The 20,371-nt window shown below is 49.7% G+C and overlaps 1 protein-coding gene across 3 annotated transcripts; it reads left to right on the forward strand.

Annotated features, from left to right (window-relative positions):
* TXLNA (taxilin alpha) lies at window positions 1-19,316 on the forward strand. Of its 3 annotated transcripts, none has more exons than XM_039473553.2 (11): window positions 1-131; window positions 650-850; window positions 2,034-2,360; window positions 4,239-4,330; window positions 7,453-7,623; window positions 10,683-10,877; window positions 13,437-13,556; window positions 13,788-13,862; window positions 14,339-14,431; window positions 15,149-15,244; window positions 15,933-19,316. In XM_039473553.2, exons 2-11 carry the CDS (start codon window positions 682-684, stop codon window positions 16,224-16,226), a joined length of 1,632 nt encoding a protein of 543 aa, XP_039329487.1. In that variant the 5' UTR covers window positions 1-131; window positions 650-681; the 3' UTR covers window positions 16,227-19,316. The 3 variants fall into 3 exon arrangements, with proteins under 3 accessions (XP_039329487.1, XP_039329486.1, XP_039329488.1); XM_039473552.2 differs by having other exon boundaries at window positions 1-112; XM_039473554.2 differs by having other exon boundaries at window positions 1-112; window positions 668-850.
* Window positions 19,317-20,371: the final 1,055 nt, after the last annotated feature.

Consider the following 20,371-nt stretch of genomic DNA (forward strand, 5'->3'; position numbering starts at 1 on the left):
GGTGCCGGCGATTGATTGGCTGCGGCGGGAGCAGGCTGCTCGCCGGCAGTGGTTACTCGGGGTTTCCGGTGCGAGGCCAGAGCTGGGGAAGCCGTCGGTCGTCGGCAGTGAGGTGCGTGCCGCGGCGACCGGTAGGAGAGACAATCGGAGGGTGTACGGGCCGCGATGTTCGCGGCCTGTGGGGAGATCACAGCGATTCCGCGCGTGGCCTGGGGGGCTGTCTAGGGCGTGTGCGCATGCGCGGGCGTGCCTAGAGGCTGGAGGGCGCGCTGGGCGTGGGTGGCTGCGCGCGCGGGGGGCGCACGTGGGGCCTGAGGGGCGGGGGCGGCGCCAGTCGTCCCGCCACGTCAGTCTCCGGCCCGGAGCCAATCCCGCGCTCGGCCTGCCGTGAGGGGGTTGGTTGTGCTGGGAAGTGGCTCCGAGGAGAAAAAGAGGCCTCTTTCCTCATCCGCTGCGGGAGCTGCGCCCCGAAAGCCTGCCCCGGCACGCCGGGCTCCCCTGACCCGCCAAGACCGGAGAGCCGTTGGCGCCCTCCGCTGGGGCCGGCCGGTCCGTTTAAGCAGCTTTGGGCGCCTGCTGTGGGGATTTCTGATCCAGACTGCGAAGAATTTCGAAGTCTGGAAAATTGCAACTCTGTTTGTTTCTAAAGGATCTCCTTCTGACCCAGCATCGCTCATCACAATGAAGAACCAAGACAAAAAGAACGGGGCTGCCAAACAATCCAACCCAAAAAGCAGCCCGGGACAACCGGAAGCGGGACCCGAGGGAACCCAGGAGCGGCCCAGCCAGGCGGCTCCTGCGGCAGAAGCTGAAGGTCCCGGCGGCGGCCAGCCTCCTCGGAAGCCGGAGGGTGTGTGCCAGCGCTGCATTGCCAGCGGGCAGGGGGAGGAGCTGTGGGCCCGGCCTCCGTTCTGGACTTAGAGGCCGAGGCCAGGTTGTGCAGAAGGAGGAGATGTAGCATGAGAGGGCAGTGCTGGGGCCGCCGTCCCTCCTGCGTCCCGGCGAGCCGGCGAGCCGTCCCCTCCGAGCACAGGAACGGAGTTCTCTTCTCTGGAGAGAAGCTCTCCCAGGATTAAGTCAGGCGGCGGCCAAACGAGGCACCCAGTCAGGAAATCCCAGGTCCTGTTAGAAACACCTCAGCCGCCAACAGCTAGCTGCCCTTCCTGTTTTGAGACATTTCTAGAACAATCTGAATGGCAAGAAATGGTTGGTGAGGGGGGAAGGAGATGGACTAGAAGTTGCTTCATGCCAGCCCTGTGTGCTGATGCTTTACATACTTTTATGTTCGTAACCAACATGTTCAGGTGATAGTAAGAAATAGTTGTGTCATTTTACAAGTAAATAGACTTAAAGCATCCATCACCTGAATTTGGCAAGAAAAAAAAAAAAAGTTGCCAGGCGCTGTGGCTCAAGCTTGTAATCCTACCACTTTGCGGGGCTGAGATGGGCAGATCACCTGAGGTCAGGAGCTCAAGACCAGCCTGACCAATATGGTGAAACCCTGTCTTAAAAAAAAAAAAGTTAAGCAATGATGACTATAAGTTCTTTTAAAAGATGTTTCGAGGCTGGACGTGGTGGCTCACGCCTGTAATCCCAGCACTTTGGGAGGCCAACGCAGGTGAATCACCTGAGGTCAGGAGTTCAAAGACCAGCCTGACCAACATGGAGAAACCCTGTCTTTACTAAAAATACAAAAATTAGCTAGGCGTGGTAGTGCATGCCTGTAATCTCAGCTACTCGGGAGGCTGAGGCAGGAGAATCACCTGAACCCGGGAGGCAGAGGTTTCAGTGAGCTGAGATTGCACCACTGCACTCCAGCCTGGGTGACATAGCGAGACTCCATCTGAAAAAAAAAGTTTTGAGTCTGTATTCTGACAGGAACTAGATTTGCTGAATGATGCTCCATTCTTGCTTCTCAGTTTCCATGAAAAAAAGAAAAGTTAGGCAACATTTAACTCAAATTGATGAGTTTGGGCGTGAAAAATCCCAAACTTTGGTATAATCGTCTTCCTTCTCATCCTCTCCTGCTTTAGGGGCACAAGCCAAAACGGCTCAGTCCGGGGCCCTCCGTGATGTCTCTGAGGAGCTGAGCCGCCAATTGGAAGACATACTGAGCACATACTGTGTGGACAATAACCAGGGGGGCACAGGCGAGGATGGGGCACAGGGTGAGCCGGAAGATGCAGAGAAGTCCCGGACCTATGTGGCAAGGAATGGGGAGCCTGAGCCATCTCCAGTAGTCAATGGAGAGAAAGTACCCTCCAAGGGGGAGCCAGGCACAGAAGAGATCCGGCCAAGTGATGATGTGGGAGACCGAGACCACCGAAGGCCACAGGAGAAGAAAAAAGCCAAGGGTTTGGGTGAGCAGAGAGTGGCTCTTTGTGCAGCTGGTAAGGGGAGGGAATTTGGACTTGATGTTCTCTGGGCCACTCTGTTCTGCCAGGATTCAGAGGAAATGGTACTTCTCAGAGCAGCACGTCACCCTAGTCTAATCAAAGCCAGGGATGTTGGAGTCACGCATAGAAAGATGCAGGGGTTCCCAGCACAAGGCCTTCTGGCTTTTGGAGCAAAAAGGGGTTGGCGTGCGACCTGCTTTCTCTTTGAGACAATGGAGAACAGGAGGTCCGGGTAACCTCCCGTGCCAGCCAGTACTACCTGCCTTGCGACCGTGGGTGTGCCCCTTCTCCTCTCTGGGTCCTAGTTTCTACTTCTGTTTACAGTAAGAAAATGAGACTAGCCCAGAGTTGGAAACCCAAATGTCTGCATAAGCTGGGCTGCCTATGGGGCTCCATGAAGATAGAGCCTACTTTAGCCAAAGGCTTTACTGCTATTAGTTGCTCTTAACTAGCCAACTGAGAACAGGCAAAACTATAGGATGGGTGCAGCCAGCCTTTTTTTTTTTTTTTAATGAAAAGCCGGAAATCTACATCTCTAGATTTTTTCATAGTTAGCAGCTAAAATGGTAGGAGCCAAACAAAACCCATCCGTGGGTTGGATTTGGCATGCATGCCAGTGAACTACAGTCTCCATGCTGATCTCTTGGGCCCTTCTGGGGAGGCAGAGGGAAGGCTCCCTGACTCAGGCACACGCAGTGGGAAATAGGCAGTGACAGTCATTTGATGGTAAGGTATATATGTTTAAGAATCTAGGCCAGGCACAGTAGCTCATGCCTGTCATCACAACACTTTGGAAGGCCAAGGTGGGTGGATCACCTGAGGGTCAGGAGTTCAAGACCAGCCTGGCCAACATGATGAAACCCCATCTCTACTAAAAATACAAAAAGTAGCTGGGCATGGTAGTGCACGCCTGTAATCCGAGCTACTTGGGAGGCTGAGGCAGGAGAATGGCTTGAACCCGGGAGGCAGAGGTTGCAGTGAGCCAAGATCACGCCATTGCACTCCAGCCTAAGTAACAGGGTCAGACTCCCATGTTAAAAAAAAAAAAAAAAAAAGCCGGGCGCGGTGGCTCAAGCCTGTAATCCTAGCACTTTGGGAGGCCGAGGCGGGTGGATCACGAGGTCGAGAGATCGAGACCATCCTGGTCAACGTGGTGAAACCCCGTCTCTACTAAAAATACAAAAAATTAGCTGGGCATGGTGGCGCGTGCCTGTAGTCCCAGCTACTCAGGAGGCTGAGGCAGGAGAATTGCTTGAACCCAGGAGGCGGAGGTTGCGGTGAGCCGAGATCCTGCCATTGCACTCCAGCCTGGGTAACAAGAGCGACACTCTGTCTCAAAAAAAAAAAAAAGGATCACATATATGGAAAGTATCTTCATTTAAAATTCGAGGTTTGTCAACTCTGTTGACAAGAGTTTAATATTTCTCAAGGAGGCTAAGATACTTAACTCCTTTTTGGATCCTACCTCTATCAGGAGGGTGGGCCTTCCTTGCATTGAAACAGTATCCCTGAAATCATAAGTGGGACACATTTCTTCTGTTGGTAGAACAAGCAGTTTTTTTCATCCCACCATGGTGCCCAATAAGGAGATTTCACTAGGGTCCAGTCATTCATTTGATGAGCATTTGTTGAGCATATGCTCTGTGATGGTACTATGGACAGCACTGAGGCTACAGTGAGGAAAGGATTGGGTTGGTCCCTATAGCAAGGAAGGTAGCTAATCAACAAGCAAAATATAAGGTATGATGAGGGGGGCTATCTTCAGCACTCACGAGTGTGAGCCCAGGCCTGGAGGGGACCCCTAGAGAAGAGGATGCATGTCTTTTCTCCTGTGCTTTGCAGGAAAGGAGATCACGTTGCTGATGCAGACATTGAATACTCTGAGTACCCCAGAGGAGAAGCTGGCCGCTCTGTGCAAGAAGTATGCTGAACTGGTCAGTTCCCCCCTCTGCGGGCACCTTCCCTGTCTTGGGAAAATCAGCATGCCACCTGGTGTAGGGTTGGGGGTGCAGGGGCAAGTAGGTGGCTTAATTCCTATTCAACTTTTCTCTGAACTATCTGTTAAATGGGGTCACTTCCCAGCCAGCTTCTTCAGGGCTGTACAGTAAGAGAAACTGCACAGTCCTTGAAAGAAATTTCTCAAAAAATGATTCCAAGAAGGTAGAGCCCTTGTTCCTGGCCTGAGTTCAAGACACCATGTGAATGCATTTTCCTCAAATACAGATGCATAGAGCCATTATCACACTTAATAAAACTAACACTAGTCACTTGATACTTTTTTCCTTTTATAGCAGGGTAGTCTTCTTGTCACTGCCTCCTCATATTCCCATGCCATTGACTTTTTTTTTGAGACATTGACTTTTTACAGAAACCAGACTAGCTGTCCTGTAGGATGCACCCTGTTAGCTTTGTCATCTCTGTGGTACCATTTTACTTCCTTACCTTCTTAGTGCCTGTAAGTGAAGTAGAAGTTAGCTCTAAAGCTTGATCCAATTCAGCTTCCAACTTTTTTGACAAGAAATTTTCATAGTATGAAGAATACTACTCTGTACTTCATATTGCCTCACAATAAATACAAAGTGTGCCCTTCCCACCCTGTTGTAACATTGTTCAGTGGGTTGAGGTAGAGCAACCAAATTCTTTCATCAGGTTCTCCATCAGAATTTGAACTGCAGATTCATTCATTGATGGTCATAGCCTATCGTAGCCTATTTATTTTAAAATTCATTCATTCCATGCACATTTATTAATATTTTCCTGTAAGGAACTTTGCTCATCTATAAAATGAGAAATGTCATACCTGCTTAATGATACTCTTATAAGGATTAAATAAGAAGTATAAAGAAGATAAGCACCCTTTTAGAGTGATCAAGCCAGGGAAAAGTTGCTGATGCAAGAGAGGAAGTGAGTTGCTGGAGTGGTGTTCTGAGTACAGGGGAGCTGAATCCCAGTGCCCAAGAAGGGGACTTGGCTATGGTAACCACATGGCTAGATCTGTGTCACTGGAGGAGAACATGGGCCAGATGGACTGGCAGATGTGGAGCTTGTGCCCCTCATTCTCTGGTTTATTCTGTTTTGAGATTTGATGAGGACGATTAAATAGTTGTCTGGAAGGAGAGGGATGTGAATAGCATGTGCATTGTATTGGGATTTCTGGTCTTCCTGAAATTGGTGACCATGAATTTAAAGTGAGACTCTTCAAGTAGGGTTGTTCTAGTGCTGTTTAAAGCAGGAAGGTGCTTTACTACGGTTGCAGTATCTGGGGAAGGGCCAAGAGAGTGAGGGTGTAAGAAATCTAAGCCAGGTAATAAGGTAAGTGGTTATTTTAAAGGAGAGTGGAAGGATGGTTGAGTCAATGGGTTGGGGGTCTTTTCGACTGTTTCACTCTGTCAGCCAGTGCAGTGGTGCTGTCGCCTGCTCCCAGGTTCAAACGATTATCCTGGCGGGGCGCGGTGGCTCACGCCTGTAATCCCAGCACTTTGGGAGGCTGAGGCGGGTGGATCATGAGGTCAAGAGATCGAGACCATCCTGCTCAACATGGTGAAACCCCGTATCTACTAGAAATAAAAAAAATTAGCTGTGCATGGTGGCATGTGCCTGTAATCCCAGCTACTCAGGAGGCTGAGGCAGGAGAATTGCCTGAACCCAGGAGGCGGAGGTTGTGGTGAGCCGAGATCGCGCCATTGCACTCCAGCCTGGGTAACAAGAGCGAAACTCCATCTCAAAAAAAAAAAAATTCTCCTGCTTCACAGCCTCCGGAGTAGCTGGGATTACAGGCGCATGCCACCAAACTGGCTGATTTTTTTGTATTTTTTTTAAATTAGAGATGGGGTTTCACCATGTTTGCCAGAGTGGTCTTGAACTCCCATCCTCAAGCGATCCACTTGCCTTGGCCTCCCAAAGTGCTAGGATCACAGTTGTGAGCCACCACTCTTGGCCTCACTTTTTTACATTGATTTCATGTTTAAATTGTAATGTTTTGGATATTGGGTTAAATAAATATATTACGGCTGGGAACCGTGGCTCGCACCTGTAATCCTAGCACTTTGAGAGGCTCAGGTGGGTGGATCACAAAGTCAGGTGTTCGAGACCAACCTGGCCAACATGGTGAAATCCTGTCTCTACTAAAAATATAAAAATTAGCTGGGCATGGTGGCGCGTGCCTGTAGTCCCAGCTGCTTGGGAGGCTGAGGCAAGAGAATCGCTTGAACCCAGGAGGTGGAGGTTGCAGTGAGCTGAGATCTCACCACTGCACTCCAGCGTGTGTGACAGAGCAAGACTCCGTATCAAAAAAGAAAAAAATTGCGCCGGGCGCGGTGGCTCAAGCCTGTAATCCCAGCACTTTGGGAGGCCGAGGCGGGTGGATCACAAGGTCGAGAGATCGAGACCATCCTGGTCAACATGGTGAAACCCCATCTCTACTAAAAATACAAAAAATCAGCTGGGCATGGTGGCACGTGCCTGTAATCCCAGCTACTCAGGAGGCTGAGGCAGGAGAATTGCCTGAACCCAGGAGGCGGAGGTTGCGGTGAGCCGAGATCACGCCATTGCACTCCAGCCTGGGTAACAAGAGCGAAACTCGGTCTCAAAAAAAAAAAAAAAAAAAAAAATTATGTTGGGAAGGGCGCTGGTGCTAACCCAGTGGTAACGTTTTGAAGGGATTCGAGGAGCGATGGGGGTCTGTTAATGGGCACAAGGTAGAGTAGCTGGGGGTCTTATCCTTGGGCATGAGTGTCCAGCAAATTGGGGAAATGCAACAGCCTGAAGTGGCTCTAGTGGCCCAGAGTCAGAGCTGGAATAGGAATTGGCATCTGCTGGCATTGTGACCCCTACTTGTCCTAGTGAGTGTCCATTTCTCTCTCCCCGTGGTGGACCCTTATTGTGAGCAGTTCATGGGAGGAGTATATAAGTGCCAGCACAGCATCAGCCCGTGACAACACTCACGGCCTGAGAGGGTACGGGTCAGGGCAGCTCAGGAGACCCTAGACCGGCGCAGTGATCCCCACCAGGAAGGCCCAACAGAATGCTCACCTGCCCTCCCTATCCCTGTCCCCAGCTGGAGGAGCACCGGAACTCACAGAAGCAGATGAAGCTCCTGCAGAAAAAACAGAGCCAGCTGGTGCAAGAGAAGGACCACCTGCGGAGCGAGCACAGCAAGGCCGTCCTTGCCCGTAGCAAACTTGAGAGCCTATGCCGTGAGCTGCAGCGGCACAACCGCTCCCTCAAGGTAGGCGCTGGGCACCCTTGAACAGGCGACTCTGGTTTCCTTGACTTCTGCCTGAACTTTCTTTCATGGGCTTTCTTCTTAAAAAGTAGTGCAGGCTAGGGCTGGGCTTAGTGGTCCACATAAGTAATTAAAAATCTGCTGGCCACTCTAAAAAACTAAAAAGAAACAGGTAAAATTAATTTTAGTAATATATTTATATTATCCAAAACATTACAATTTCAACATGGAATACTGTAAAAAAGCAAGGCTGGGCATGGTGACTCAACACCTGTAATCTCAACACTTTGGGAGGCCAGAGTGGGTGGATCACTTGAGGCCAGGAGTTTGAGACCAACCTGGCCAACATGGCACAACCCCATTCTACTAAAAATACAAAAATTAGCCAAGTGTGCTAGTGCATGCCTATAATCCAGCTACTCAGGTGGCTGAAGCACGAGAATCCCTTGCACCCAGGAAACTGAGGTTGCAGTGAGCCGAGATTGCACCACTGCATTGCAGCATGAGCAACAGAGTGAGACACTGTCTCAAAAAAAGTAGTGGCCAGGCACAGTGGCTTGCACCTATAATCCCAGCACTTTGGGAGGCCAAGTCAGGCAATTCCAAAGTCAGGAGTTCAAGACCGGCCTGGCCAATATGGTGAAACACCGTCTCTACTAAAAATACAAAAATTAGCCTGACATGGTGGTAGGCACCTGTAGTCCCAGCTACTTGGGAAGCTAAGGCAGGAGAATTACTTGAACCTGGGAGGTGGAGGTTGCAGTGAGCTGACATTGCAGCCTGGGTGACAGAGCAAGACTCTATCTCAAAATAAATAAATAAATAATTTTTTAAAAAATAGTGTAGGGGCCTGGCGTGGTGGCTTACGCCTGTAATCCAAGCACTTTGGAGGCCAAAGTGGGCGGATCACCTGAGGTTGGGAGTTCAAGACCAGCCTGACCAATGTGGTGAAACTCCATCTAAAAAAAAAAAAAAATAGTGCAGGGGTTGTGGCATAGAAATACACTTTCTCAATAACGCCTTACATTAGAGAGTACTACTTGTAACCATTTGAAATGTATTAGATGGATAAGGTGCTAAGATATCCGTAATGCACTGGCATCAATATTTCTCAATGAAAGGCAGGCCCCTAGTAAGCGGAGGTCTGGCCCTGACAAGCAGCTCTTGTTCCAGAGGTTGGTCAGTCAGGAACCTGGGTTTTTCCAACGTTCTGCTGCTTCTATAGTGAGGGCAGTCTGTGGTTACAGGAAATTTACATACGTTCTTCCAACTTTCCTTTTAATATGTAAAAATCTTACATGTAGTTTCTAGCATGAAATTATTATACATGTACCGTTTCATATCCTTTTTTTTTTTCTTTCACTTTACATAACGTATATCCCTATCCGTTTGTGTAGGGCTATCTTCACTCTTTTTTTTTTTTTTTTTTTTTTTTTGGAGACGGAGTTTCGCTCTTGTTACCCAGGCTGGAGTGCAATGGCGCAATCTCGGCCCACCGCAACCTCAGTCTCCTGGGTTCAAGCAATTCTCCTGCCTCAGCCTCCTGAGAAGCTGGAACTACAGGCATGCGCCACCATGTCCAGCTAATTTTTGTATTTTTAGTAGAGACGGAGTTTCACCATGTTGACCAGGATGGTCTTCATCTCTTTTTTTTTTTTTTTTTTTTTTTTTTTGAGACGGAGTTTCACTCTCATTACCTAGGCTGGAGTGCAATGACGCGATCTTGGCTCACCGCAACCTCCGCCTCCTGGGTTCAGGCAATTCTCCTGCCTCAGCCTCCTGAGTAGCTGGGATTACAGGCACGTGCCACCATGCCCAGCTAATTTTTTGTATTTTTAATAGAGACGGGGTTTCACCATGTTGACCAGGATGGTCTCGATCTCTCGACCTCATGATCCACCCGCCTCGGCCTCCCAAAGTGCTGGGATTACAAGCTTGAGCCACCGCGCCCGGCCGGTCTTCATCTCTTAACCTCATGATCTACCCGTCTTGGCCTCCCAAAGTACTGGGATTACAGGCGTGAGCCACTGAGCCCGGCCTCTTTTTTTTTTTTTTTTTTTTTTTTTTTTTTTTTTTTTTTTTTTTTTTGAGACAGAGTCTTATTCTTGTTGTCCAGGCTGAAGTGCAATGGCGCAGTCTCGGCTCACTGCAACCTCTGCGTCCTGGGTTCAGTGGATTCTCCTGTCTCAGCCCCCTGAGTAGCTCGGATTACAGGCACTGCCACAACACTCAGCTAATTTTTTTGTATTTTTAGTAGAGATAGGGTGTCACCATGTTGGTCAGGCTGGTTTTGAACTTCAGAGCCTGTGATCTGCCTACCTCGGCCTCCCAAAGTACTGGAACTACAGGTGTGAGCCAGTGTGCCCAGCCTTATCTTCACTCTTTTTAACAGCATAACATCATTATATGGATACATTATATTTTATAATGTCTTACCTTAGGTAAGACATTTTTGGGTTGTTCATCATTTTTCACTATTATATATAGAACTATTGTTATATTTATCGCTGGTCAGTTATATAGAACTGACACCCTTGTTATATTTATTGATGGTCAGTTATATAGAACTTACCTGTAGGGTAAGTCATGGAAGTGAAATGGCTAGGTCAAAGTATATGCAGATTTTTAATTTTAATAGATTTTACTGGATGTCTTCCAGTGAGGGGGCAGTGTGTCTCCCCGATCAGAAGTGTTGAGTGCCTAATTCTGCACAACTTTGCAAACCCTGGGTGTTACTAAATTTTAACAGCTTGGTCTCTGGGGGGCACAGAGGGAACAAATGCACATTGATCTGAAATCTGGAAGAATAGGCCTTAGGAAATCCAACTTGCTTCAGAATGACGCTTACAGGTGTGCCTGCATTTTTCTAGGGGGACAATCTCATTTGTCACCTGATATACAGAGGGGACCATTGGAACTCACATTACACAACATCCTGGAGCCTGGCTACGTCTCACTTTGGGAGCAGGGAGGGCTTTTGGCAGAGACCATCTGTGGACTAGTTGGGGGAGCCTTGTGAGGTAGCAGTGGATGATGGCTCTAGGGCTGACTTCTCTGCCCAGGAAGAAGGTGTGCAGCGGGCCCGGGAGGAGGAGGAGAAGCGCAAGGAGGTGACTTCGCATTTCCAGGTGACATTGAATGACATTCAGCTGCAGATGGAACAGCACAATGAGCGCAACTCCAAGCTGCGCCAAGAGAACATGGAGCTGGCTGAGAGGCTCAAGAAGCTGATTGAGCAGTATGAGCTGCGAGAGGAGGTAAGGGTGTCATGGACAGCAGTCATGGCCCAGAAATTATAAGGTTTTGAGTGTGCGATAGCCACTGGGACAGTACCTTTTCAGGCTTCATCCCATTCTCCTTTCTTCCTCCTTCCTTGGAAGGAGAGTGATGTTATTCATCATAGATTAAAAAAAAAAACAGGTGTTTAGAAGAGGCTCACTTACAGCCACACAGCCCTAGGTCCACAGTGCCTTGCCCCAAACTCCTGGGCCAGGTATCTTTTGGAATGAGAACTATCCACATTTTAGAATGGAGGTACATATATGAACTGTGTGTTATATAGCACCCTCAGCAGGGCTTTGGGGAAGCTAGACACATTAATGTTTATGCAATAGAACTTCCAAACACACCTAGATTATGGGCTTACAGTGATGCCAGTTAAGTTTGGCTGCCAGCTTATGACAATTTTTATTTTCAGAGCTTTGTAGAATTTGGAATCGCAGGGGAAGGGCTGTACCTGTGATCAGTGATGGACTTCAGAGACTGTGTCCACTGATTTCTTGCTGCTCCTGCCACTTAAAAGGCAGGATGTCAGGCCGGGCATGGTGGCTCACACCTGTAATCCCAGCACTTTGAGAGGCTGAGGCGTGCAGATTACCTGAGGTCAGGAGTTCAGTACTAGCCTGGCCAACATGGTGAAACCCTGTCTCTACTAAAAATACAAAAAAATTAGCCAGGCATGGTATGTATGGCACACCTATAGTCCCAACTACTTGGGAGGCTGAGGCAGGAGAATTGCTTGAACCCAGGAGATGGAAGTTGCAGTGAGCTGAGATTGTGCTACTGCACTCTAGCCTGGGTGACACAGCAAGACTCTTTAAAAAAAAAAAAAAAAAAAAAAAGGCAGGATTCCTGTCACTGCCTTTGTGACTGCATTGGCTTCCACCCCAGGCACTTGAATCTTTGGGTCCCCCATGCCAGTCAACTGGGTGTTCAGGGCATGTTCTCATCATGAGAAGGGAGACCTACAGCCCCCTTACAGGTCTGACAGAGGACCTGGTCTGGATTAGGCCCTTTCCTAGCCCTGGAGACGCGGCAGTGGGTGAGACGGGCAAGATCTGCCCTCTTAAATTCATAGGCCAATGTGATGAACAGGTGTGCAGGACCAAGAGGGCACTCCCCTGACCCACCTGTTTCCTTGCCATACTTCATTCTCTGGGAACAAGGCTGCTTGTTTGGTTTGAGGGGAGTTGATTTGGTTCTTGACCCTCAGCACTGAGACTTAGAGGCTTCCTGGACTGCTGTAGTGAGACACGAACTTCAAGAATCTGAATACTTGCTTTCTCTCCCTGCAGAGCAAAAAAAGACTTAGTACTGCCTGTGGAGAAGGAGGTGTAGAACTACCAGGCTCTGCTGCTGCTGCTTGACAGCCCTCCCAGACAGACACAGGCACTTTCATCGTACCCAAACTGGACTTATCTTCTAGGCACTTTCCCTTCTCCATCCAGAAAATGGAGTTATTTTCTCTTATTTCAGCAAGTCCAGTTGATTTTCGCTTTGAAATAGCACCTGAGTCTTTCACCTTCTTTCCATCCCTGCTCTCTCTCGCCTGGCACCGGTCCCCAGCGCTTCTCCAGTAGGCGGGACAGCCATTCCTTGGGATGCACACGTCTAGTCTTTGCCTAGATATAACAAGTCTTTGCCAGCTGAGCTAGGCTGTTGTGTTCTTAGAGGCATTGTTTTTGCCCACTCTTCCCATCTGTTTGTTTGTTTATTTTGAGACGGAGTTTCACTCTTGTTACCTAGGCTGGAGTGCAATGGCGCAATCTCGGCTCACCGCAACCTCCGCCTCCTGGGTTCAGGCAATTCTCCTGCCTCAGCCTCCTGAGTAGCTGGGATTACAGGCATGCGCCACCATGCCCAGCTAATTTTTTGTATTTTTAGTAGAGACGGGGTTTCACCATGTTGACCAGGATGGTCTCGATCTCTTGACCTTGTGATCCACCCGCCTCGGCCACCCAAAGTGCTGGGATTACAGGTGTGAGCCACCACGCCTGGCCCTATTTATTTATTTTAAGATGGGGTTTCACCATGTTGGTCGGGCTGGTCTTGAACTCCCGACCTCAGGTGATCTGCCCGCCTTGGCCTCCCAAGTGCTTGGATTACAGGCATGAACCACCATGCCCGGCCATATTCTTCCCATTTATAACTGAATCAGGTACCACAAAAGTGAGGGTTCCTAGCCCCATAGGTGATCAGTCCGAGGACCAGAGATTTGAGTGTGTTTATTACTTGGCCTCTTGGGGACAGATTCCATCCACAGACCCATGTGTTACCAATGTCTGACTCACTGGGAGAGAAACGGGGTGAGGTTGGAAAGCTGACCTTCCAGAGACTTGGGGCCCATGTTATGCGGCACACATGGGAGTCAGCTTATCAGATTTAGATGGGGGGGCTCGATCTGATAAACTGACTCCCATATGTACCACACAACATGGGCCCCAAGATGGGGGCAGAGTGCCGTGGTCTGTGCCTTTGGGCCACCCTGAGAAAGGGAGCTCCTGACAAGCTGACTGCTCCCACCATCTTTGCTGCAGCATATCGACAAAGTCTTCAAACACAAGGACCTACAACAGCAGCTGGTGGATGCCAAGCTCCAGCAGGCCCAGGAGATGCTGAAGGAGGCAGAAGAGCGGCACCAGCGGGAGAAGGATTTTGTGAGGCTCAGGCCCCAGGGTTGGGGTACGGGTGTGGGAGGAGGTAGGTTGGGCTCTGGCTCAGCTTATAGCCGGGTTATATGGGAGTTGTTGTCTGCCTAGACCAGGCACTTATTCCTTGAGTACCAGTCTGATAGCAGGAAGCCTCAGTGGGTCTGGTGCTTGTGGCTAAAAACTAAACACAGCCCCTGGGGGCTTCTGACAGGATCTGGGGTTCTGTCTTGGAAATAGCTCCTGAAAGAGGCAGTAGAGTCCCAGAGGATGTGTGAGCTGATGAAGCAGCAGGAAACCCACCTGAAGCAGCAGGTGAGAGTGTATAACCTGACCCTGTGCCTTTCAAAGTCCCCTCACTGGGCCCCTTCCTGCAGGGAATGAATTCGGACCCTCATTCTAGGACTGATTCTGTGCTGGCTGCTCTGAGACTTTGGTTGATCCTTTGTTCTCTTTGGACCTGCACAGTACCTATGTGGTGGTAACCAAGTAGTTAGGTGAACTTAGAGGACTTCATTTGTAGCTCAGAAATGTTGTATTGCTTTTGAGGAGGTGGGAACAGAATTTGAAAATCAACATAAAGGCAAAATAAAAGTCACCTAAATCTCCTACTTTCCCGGCTTAGCATTTTAGATTACATCCTTCCAAATATACATCTTTGCTTTATTTTAAGGAAAAATAATATCTCAGTAGAATTACTGGCTCAAAGAGTCAAGGACAGGTCTGAGTGTGTTGACCAGAGTGCCTTCCAGAGAAATCCAGTGTTATCTGTGGGCTACTTTCTCCACCAGCTTGCCCTATACACAGAGAAGTTTGAGGAGTTCCAGAACACTCTTTCCAAAAGCAGCGAAGTATTCACCACATTCAAGCAGGAGATGGAAAAGGTAACAGTGGGCCAGGCCAGGCTTGGCTACTAGGGCGTAAGCTGCTTCATTCAGAATGGTTGGGCCTGCCTTCAGGAAGTTCCCATCTGGAGTGTCTCAAGGGTGGGGCTTCCCTTCTGAACCCTCAAGGGGAGGGGTAACAGCTTTTCCTCTTGAGGCAGTATCAGTGGTATGTATACCCTGAAGGTTGTCCTAGGGAATGGGGCAGTCTTCATTGTTTTGTTTTGTTTTGTTTTGTTTTGTTTTTTGTGATAGAGTGCCTCTCTGTTGCCCAGGCTGGAGTGCAGTGGCACAATCTTGGCTTACTGCAGCCTCCACCCTCCTGGGTTCAAGTGATTCTCCTGCCTCAGCCTTCTGAGTAGCTGGGATTATAGGCGTGTGCCACCATGCCTGGCTAGAGTGTGTGTGTGTGTTTTACTAGAGATGGGGTTTCAGCATGTTGGCCAGGCTAGTCTCTAATTCCTGGCCTCAAGTGATCCGCCCATCTCAACCTCCCAAAGTGCTGGGATTACAGGTGTGAGCCACCATGCCTGACCCCTTACCACTTCTTGTTACTGGTGGTGGACACCTGTGACTTCCTGGTGGTGAGGTGGCACAGAGGGCATTTACTATACCCTGTAATACCTTGCCTCTTGGGATCGATCAGTCCCTACTTTGGAGAAAGGTGCACAGAGAGCCTGGCTCTGACCATTTCCTTTTGTCTGCCACATAACCTAGATGACTAAGAAGATCAAAAAGCTGGAGAAAGAAACCACCATGTACCGGTCCCGGTGGGAGAGCAGCAACAAGGCCCTGCTTGAAATGGCTGAGGAGGTGGGCTGTCTGTGATCTGCAGCCAGGGTGGGGGTGTGCACTTAGCGCATATCAGGCCCTTTCCTGTATGTTCAACCCATCAGTGACACAGCTAGTGTGAGGTAGAAGTGGTATTTGCACACATTGTCCAAGTCCAGAGTTAATGCTGTCTCCCCAGGGGAGGTGGTGAGCCCAGTGGGAGTGAAGGGAACAAATGGAAGAAAGGAATAAACGAGAAAAACAGGGGTGCCAGTGATGTGCCTGGTTTACATGTAAAGCAGTCCAGGTAATTTGTGATTTCATGGCTTGTAATGTAGAAGAAAGGACCTAACACTGATGGACCAGACTGCAAGCCATACCTTGCTGCATGTTTTAGGTATGTGGTTCATTGAACCTCTTGAGATCTGAGGATGGCATTAGTAGTCCTGTTTTACAGATGAGACAGACTTAAAAGCCAAGTCCTTTGCCAAGGTCATGTGGTAGATAAATGAAGGAATACCTTATCTCCAAGCCATGCCCCTTTTTTGCACCATACTGCCCCACCTGAGAGCCCAGTCATGGCTTCAGCCAGGGCTGTTTCCTAGAGGGGGGGCAGCCTTGGACTCTGGTCTACTTGCTCCCAGCCTTGTTAACGTGTTTGCCACCAAGTAGTGATGGTAAGTGGGGGGTTAATGGGGTATGGCCCTGAAGGTCTCATTTCTCTCTCTAGAAAACAGTCCGGGATAAAGAGCTGGAGGGCCTGCAGATAAAAATCCAACGGCTGGAGAAGCTGTGCCGGGCACTGCAGACAGAGCGCAATGACCTGAACAAGAGGGTACAGGACCTGAGTGCTGGTGGCCAGGGCTCCCTCACTGACAGTGGCTCTGAGAGGAGGCCAGAGGGGCCTGGGGCTCAAGCACCCAGCTCCCCCAGGGTCACAGAAGCACCTTGCTACCCAGGAGCACAGAGCACAGAAGCATCAGGCCAGACTGGGCCTCAAGAGCCCACCTCCGCCAGGGCCTAGAGAGCCTGGTGCTGGGGCATGCTGGGAAGGGAGCAGCAACCCAGCCAGGCCTGGCCCATAAAAGGCTCCCATGCTGAGCAGCCCATTGGTGAAGCCAGGATGTTCTGACCTGGCTGGCATCTGACACTTGCAATTTTGGATTTTGTGGGTCAGTTTTACGTACATACGGCATTTTGCAAGGCCTCATGCATTTACACCTGTAAGTGTACAGTGGGCTTTGCATTGGGGGTGGGGGTGTGTACAGATGAAGTCAGTGGCTCCTCTGTGAGCTGAAGAGTCTTGAGAGGGCTATCATCTGTAGTTGCCTTCACGGTGAGTTGGCAGAACAAGTGACTTAAGCATTTCTCTGCCTGATTGGAGGCTCAGACCCCTCCCAGCCCTTCAGAGCTCAAGACAAGTGATACACCCAGGTCTTAAAACTGCATTTCTCTTGTGAGCAGGGCTTGTTTGAGCAGCTCAGGCTCTCCTTGCTGCTCTGGAGGCTCCTTTGCTTCTCTAGACCTGGAAAATGTGTCCCCAGGCAGAGCCCTGGCAGGGCGCTTAGAGCTGGTGATTTCCTGCTTAGGACAAGGGACCTGGAGAATCTTTTTATGTGGGATGATGCACTGGTCGGGAGCCCCTTGGGCATTGCTTCCCCTGCCCTTTGGTAGTGCCAGAACCAGGCCAACGATGCTTCTCAGTAGCCTTATCATTCACAGGTGCCTCTCTAGCCTGCACAAATGATTGACAAGATCACCCAAAGGATTCTTTCTGAAGGTGTTTTTTCCTTCTTTTTTTTTTTTTTTTTTTTTTTTTTTTTTTTTTGCACATGACAGTGTTTGTATTGAGGATCTTCTGAAGAAGAGGGGTGCTGTGGCAGTGGCGCCTGGGTGCCTGGCCTCCAGTGTCCCACCCCCTTCACCACCCCACTTGGCTCCTTTGCCATCTTGGTGCTGAGGTTTCCTGTGTGGTGAGATCAGGTTGTTTGTTGTAAGAGAAAGGAAAGGCTTCTGATGGCTTTGCCACAAGCTTACCTGTGGGTTTCCGTCCTGAGAGGCCACCCCCAGTTCCCATCAGCACTGTCTCCATGCAGCATTTGCTGGGCCCCAAGTCCAGCTGCCTGCTTGGCTTCATGGATTTTTGTTTCTGCCCCCGCCCACACACGTACAGTCCTCAAGATTTGTCCTGATTCCATTTCCTGGCACCTCCCTGCCTGTCCTTGGGGATTCCACTTCTGTGTGGGAGCCCATAGCTGTTGTCTGACAGGTAAGAAATGAAATTGAACTATTGACTGGGCCCTAGAAATCCATAAAATGGCTGCAGACGGTTGTTTCTGTGTCCTATTCTCCCCCCATCCCTGTACTTAACTACTATGTACTGCATAGAGCCATTCTATATGCTGAATGTTCTGCTATTGCAAACTTGCCAGGGTATTAGCCAGTCTTTATGCAAAGCAGTTTTATGGGACAATAGAATGAGTCACACACCAAGATGGATAGGAGGTTAGGGCTTTGCTTCTTGCTGTTTTTTTTTTTTTTTTTTTTTGAAGCTAGTTCATTGTCCTTCGGGTCCTTCATCTTCCCTACCCAGCCCACTCTTTTAGCCCTTAAATCTCTCAGATAAATTGGTTCACAAAGAATGTTAAGTACTGAATCATGTATGACTGAGACCAGAGATGGCAAATGAATGGCATACCATTTCTCCTCCTGCCCCAGGGCAGGTACCACTGTTCTGCATCAGAGTTGTCCACTATTCTCTGGTGTATCCTTACTTTGCATCTAGGTGCCCTCAAGCAGCTGTGTGAGCATTGAGATCTCTGCCATCCCTGGCTGAGATATTGCTGTCTGGTAAAGTGTTTTGCAAGATCTTTTTCTTCCCCTTTGAATCCCTGTGTCTGGAGTAGCCCTTGCCTCTTCCTGCTCCAGGAGGGCCTTTTCCTTACCCCAGCTCCCGTGCCCAGCTTAGCTGGTACAAGTGCTGCCAACCCCACAGAGTGTTTGCTAGGCGAGAGAGGTGCAGAGAAAAGGCAGAGGTATGCACCTTCCCCCTTGAAGAGAGGGAAAAGGCCTACAGTGGCCCACATCATTGCCTGACTCACTTCAGCTACCTCTTACAGCCTGTGGAGGGACTGGAGCTGCTGGATCCCAATGTGGTGGGTGTGGGAGGCCACAGTGAGCAGGTGGCCCCAGCTGGGTTTCCCAGGTCAGGAATATGGACACCAGACAAGGTGCAGCCTTTGCTCACAGCTCCATCCATGTCTAGACCTTCAGGCCAGTCTGCAGATGGGAGTCCCTACCTTTTTCTTCCTCTTCATTGACCAAATCATAACCAATCACTACAGCTGCTCTGCTTCTGCTTTCCAAAGTAGCCCAGGTCCTGGGCCAGATGCAGGGGAGGTGCCTATCCATGAGTGAAGGCCATTGCCTTCCTCACCCGGGTGGGTCCCACACTTGTGACCTCAGTTTTAGGACCAAGAGCTGTGTTGGTTTCTTAGATTGCTAGCTTTTCCTCCAGGGGACCACAGCAAGTGAAGCTCAGAGTACACAGCTCTGCTAACAATAAGTTGTTTTCAGGGCCTTGTCCAGCTGAGAGCTTCATGTCCACCAGATTCTGAGATGTGTCAGCAGCACTTTTTTTTTTTTTTTTTTTTAATTTGTTGTTTGTTTTCCATGAGGTTTTTGGACCATGGGCTGAGCTCAGGCACTTTCTGTAGGAGAATGTTATTTCTTTAAAGACGGTTATTTAACCCTCCTCCACCCCATCATGGCGGCCCTGAGGGCTGACCCAGAGGCCTGTGGAGCTGCCTGGTGTCCCCGGGGGAGGGCCAAGGCCTGCTGAGCTGATTCTCCAGCTGCTGCCACAGCCCACCCACCTTGCACAGCACAGAGGTGGTCACCCCAGGGACAGCCAGGTACCTGCTCCTCTTGCCCTTCCTGGGGGGAGGGGCTGCCTTCTGTTCCTGTAACTGCTTTCCTTATGGCCCAGCCTGGCCACTCAAGACTTGTTTGAAGCTGCACTGGCAGCTTTTTGTCTCCTTTTGGTATTCACAACAGCCAGGGACTTGATTTTGATGTATTTTAAACCACAATAAATAAAGAGTCTGTTGCCTTACTTCTCTCCTGACTTGTGTGCTCCTTTGGTGCTTCTGGATCGGACCCAATCAGCCCCTTCCATCATCACTGACTTGTCCAGGTCTGCTGCAGAGTGGCCATGACGGTGCTCTGGCATCTTGCATCTTCAAGAGTGCCTTCGAGCAGTCACCACAGCCACAGGACACTGGCAGATTCACTTGAGCTGCCTGAGTGGAGCCCTTGGCAAAGTTGGCAAGACCCCTGCATCAGAGAGGACACCTCAAAAAAAACAAGTTATCCTTGATCTGGGGGCTCATGGGCTAGAGAAGGGAAACGGTACTTTTAGGTATAGACAGGTCAATGGTGCTCAGAGCAGAGAGGAGGCCCCTGCCCCCTTCAGCAAGGGGTGGGGGTGATGCCTGGAATAGCCTGAACCAAAGGTCGGGTAGAAGATTAATGTCATTTAGTGATGGTGTAGCTGGGAAGCAAGTGCATGGGATGGAGCAAGGGGGTGAGGCTAACCTAGAGCCTGGGTACCAGGTTAAGCCATGTGGGCTTGATCCAGAGGGCAGGGGGGCAACTGAAGGTGTTTCAATAGGAAATTGATAGGCTCCAGGAGTAAGGCAAAAAGTATGGAGCCAGGCATAGGCCAACTGAGGCCTAGGTTAAGACAAGTGGACTCTCCTCACTGCTATTTGGGTCCGTGTTGTGGGTAGGCGCCTATAGCCCCGGCCTGCCCAAGGGAATGCACAGGGGCCTCTAATTGTATGTATTCCTTAAGGAGAGTGCACACTGTTCAATTTTTACACCCCCCATTTATCCACCTCAAGCCTGGGACTCCTGTATGGGAGAGATTCTGCTGGTGGCTTCACCCAGCACCCTGTTCTTTCTGGGGCCTGGGTTGGTCTGGCACAAAGGAGGATATGTGCTGAATGCCCAAAAAATGGCAGAGACAACCCACATGCCCTTCCCTCCAGGCCTCACAAGTAGATGTGTTCACGCTGGCTGTGACAGTCCCAGCAGAGCCTCTGACCCTTCTAGCCAGGTCCTGATAAATGTTTTTTCTGTACTGACCATGTTATTTCCAGTCACAGA

Source organism: Saimiri boliviensis, chromosome 11 (genome assembly GCF_048565385.1).
Source record: "Saimiri boliviensis isolate mSaiBol1 chromosome 11, mSaiBol1.pri, whole genome shotgun sequence".
Taxonomy (NCBI): Eukaryota; Metazoa; Chordata; class Mammalia; order Primates; family Cebidae; genus Saimiri; species Saimiri boliviensis.

Bases quoted from the DNA above. Each gene is read 5' to 3' on its own strand.
- TXLNA (XM_039473553.2), top strand. From the start codon at position 682: ATGAAGAACCAAGACAAAAAGAACGGGGCTGCCAAACAATCCAACCCA. The intron at 7,624-10,682 runs GTAGGCGCTGGG...TTCTCTGCCCAG, and splicing joins GGCACAACCGCTCCCTCAAG to GAAGAAGGTGTGCAGCGGGC. The intron at 15,245-15,932 runs GTGGGCTGTCTG...TTCTCTCTCTAG, and splicing joins TGCTTGAAATGGCTGAGGAG to AAAACAGTCCGGGATAAAGA.